Below are 3320 nucleotides of genomic sequence, written 5' to 3'. Positions count from 1 at the left end.
GGGGGGTGAAGATTTCGCGAGGGCGATGAAGGACCGCTTTGGGGAGATGGAGCTCTCTCTCTCTCTCTCTCTCTCTCTCTCTCTCTCTCTCTCTCTCTTCTTCGCAAGTAGACGCAACGCTCCCTCGACTCTCTCGATGATGAGCTGGAGCTTGCTGATGCAAGGGATTTGATCTTAAGCGTCTCTGATCTCTCTCTCTCTCTCTCTCTCTCTCTCTCTCTCTCTCTCTCTCTCTCTCTCTCGCCCAAAACAGAGGTAGCGCTCCCTTGAGTCTCACGATGACAGGCTGCTAAGGGGCTACGCGAAACAAGGTACAAGTGTAGGCAACGTTGTGGTGTGGAGGGAATCTTGATAGCTAATGAGATTATTTTACGCGTAACGAGTAGGCCAAGAAGATCAGAAGAACATGATAATGGACCTTGTGTATCAAGGATAAGGGGGCGGATTGGTAGGAGTGGCTGCCCTGATAGCCGATGTAATTTTGGTTCATGGCTCAACACTAGCATGACAAGACCTTGTATTTTTTTGGGTTGCCCAATAGAATTCACTCACATTTGTGAGTTTTGAAAAAAAAAAAAAAGATTGCAATTTTTTATTTGCCGCTGGAAAAGCTCACACACACGTAATCGTGTGCTTTTGAGGGGACGCTTTTGTCGGGACTCTTATAAAAGCTTGCTTGCCGTGACACCAGGCACTAGGCAAATATGGCGATGGCGATGGCGGCGCGAAGGGCTCTTCTGCGAGGCGTGGTGTTCGACTTGGACGGAACGCTGCGGGTTCCGCCCTCGTTGGACTTGCAGGCACTGCGTGGGGCAATTTTAAAGGATGGTCACCGTTCCCCAGAGCAGGTGGCCAAGGCGCTTCAAGCAATCGATAGCGCTGACATGCAACGGCAAGAAGGCTGCGGATCTGCAATTGCTGGAGCAAAGGAAGTATGTGATCACATCGATGCAAGCAATCTGCATCGCGCCATTATCACGTTAAGCAGCAGCGATGATGCGCAGCGGTTCCAGGCTGAGGTCAACAATCGCTCACCATTCAGCCCAGTGTTCGGCAAGGAGTACTCTTCCTTGAAGCCGTCTGCACATCCACTGATGCAGGTCTGCAGGCAGTGGTGTGTGGGGCCTCGGCAGGTTCTCATGGTGGGGGACTCCCCACGGTATGACATCGCTTGTGGCAATGCTGCCGGTGCCCTTACATGTCTAGTGGATCCCCTCTTCCGCTACAACAATATTGATAGGCAGCTACCCATGCATCATCGTCCCATCTTCAAGGTACATTCTCTGTTTGAGCTCAAGCACTTGATTCAGCAACTCCAGATAAGGCGCTGGGATTTCCATGTAGGAGAATTAGCGGTGTAGCTCGGTATATTAAGTTCTCATTCCTAGCACAGGTGACCGTCGCATTGCCTTTAATTTTGACAAGGAATAGCGTTGCAAAGAGGACTAAACATCAGTTTGTGTGACACATATGTTGCTTAATGACTCGGTCCTCTCATCAAAGAAAAGGACACAAATTTTTAGGTTGGCATTATGCACCATTTGCAAATGTTTTGTTGAAACTAAGGATTTGCTACCCTGTATGGAATGTCAGATTTTCTTGATCAATTATGCCAGAGCTTGTCCAATGACCGATCAGGTCACAATCCTCGAGTAACAAGCATTTTGCATTGGGTTGTGCTTGATGCTCGCACCCCTTTGCATTAATCCTCGAGTAATGAGCCTGGAAAACTGAAGATGAAAACTGAAAATGCTGATCTGGCTTGGAACTTCGATTTTACGATGAGGCGAGGACTGAAATCTGAAAAGGCTGTGTTGATTCTGTTGCTAACATTGGCAATGGGCTGATGCAACCTAAAGCACTCTCGAAAGAAGAGCAAATCTGCAAATTTCTCCGGTTTTTTGGGCCGGATATCAACTTTAGAGGTGGCTAGCAGATCTAAGAAGCGTGTTCGTTTCAAGGATGACTCAAATTTTTCTTCGTCTTCAAAGAGTTCTGACAGTTTGTCGTCCTCTAGTTCCAATGACGGCGCACCCTGACAGGAGGGGCTGCAAAAATGCAGACGTGCTCCCACTCGAACTGCCAAAATGTTGGTTGAAGGGCAGCCCTAGTGGGCTCAACACATGCAACGACAAGAACGCTCCCAGAATAAGCCTTTGCAATTTGGCTACACAATTTAAGCTTTTCGAATTGTTGTTTTTTATTATTCAACTTTATGAAATACCTTTTTTTATTTTTGAAAAATTTCAGCTTTTAGATAGAGAGAATTTAGTAGATCTAGTGGGAAACTATGGCAGATCTAGAGAGAGAAATTTGTAAATTTTCTAGGGATAAAATAGAAAAAATTTCTAGAGAGAATATGAAAATTTGCAATTAACACTCCTCATAACCAAGGTGAGAAAAATACATTTCCCCTAACCAGTGAAAATACATTTTCATATTCTAGAGAGAATATCTCTAGAATATGAAAATTTGCAATTAACACTCCTCATAACCAAGGTGAGAAAAATACATTTCCCTTAACCAGTGAAAATAAGGGCAAATTTGAAATTTTCTTGATTTTTAAAGGTAAACTTTGGAGCTTTTTTCGGTAATTGCCGTAAAAGTTGTGTAGATTTCTCGATTTTCCTAAAGGCAAAGCTCAAAATCTAATGTCGTGTAAATTTCTCCATTTGCATTTGCTGAAAACAACCTAGAGCGTTATGGCCATGCTCTTGTTGTGCACATCCCGCAATTAGTGCATTCCAAGAGGTGACAGTTCACTATGAGAGATCGTGGTGTTTACCACGGACCATTACTGCAAAACAAGAGAGAGAAATTCAAAATGAGGAGAGAGAAATAGCTTTGTTGTTCATGCGACGTATAACCGCCTGTATTACCGTGACCATTACTGCCAAGGCCATAGACCCCCTCCCCCTCCTCTCCTGCGGGTACCATTTAAATCAAATACAACTCAAAATGTATTTACAAACTACAACTCCTACACTGAATGCTCACTTCACTTAATCTCTCTTTCACTCCAAAAATTCTCTACATAAATCATAATACTCACAACAAAACCATTACAAATACTATTCATAAGTAGCACACTACGAAACATTTGCGAATTAATCATATAATACACCAAAAAAAAGAATGGAGAGTTTTATTAATTCTCATCTTGTATAAGATCTCTACAAGCACTAGGGTCCAAGTATTCAAATCAATAAACAAGTTTAGAGATTCTTCCTCCTCTCCATCACCTCCTGTAGAATCATCATCGCTTTCTCCCTCTTCGTCCTCCTCAAGATGACTAGTTGCAAGGCTTGGCTGACCTTCTT

At 43.8% G+C, this 3320-nt stretch overlaps 1 protein-coding gene across 1 annotated transcript; it reads left to right on the top strand.

Annotated features, from left to right (window-relative positions):
• The first annotated feature begins 704 nt into the window (after window positions 1-704).
• On the top strand, window positions 705-2219 carry LOC147431263 (haloacid dehalogenase-like hydrolase domain-containing protein At2g33255). The gene has a single exon (XM_086493650.1). It carries the CDS (start codon window positions 705-707, stop codon window positions 1359-1361), a length of 657 nt encoding a protein of 218 aa, XP_086349776.1. The 3' UTR covers window positions 1362-2219.
• Window positions 2220-3320: the final 1101 nt, after the last annotated feature.

Source organism: Adiantum capillus-veneris, chromosome 21 (genome assembly GCF_014529385.1).
Source record: "Adiantum capillus-veneris isolate H3 chromosome 21, ASM1452938v2, whole genome shotgun sequence".
NCBI lineage: Eukaryota > Viridiplantae > Streptophyta > Polypodiopsida > Polypodiales > Pteridaceae > Adiantum > Adiantum capillus-veneris.
This window is presented reverse-complemented; position numbering and strand designations above follow the sequence as displayed.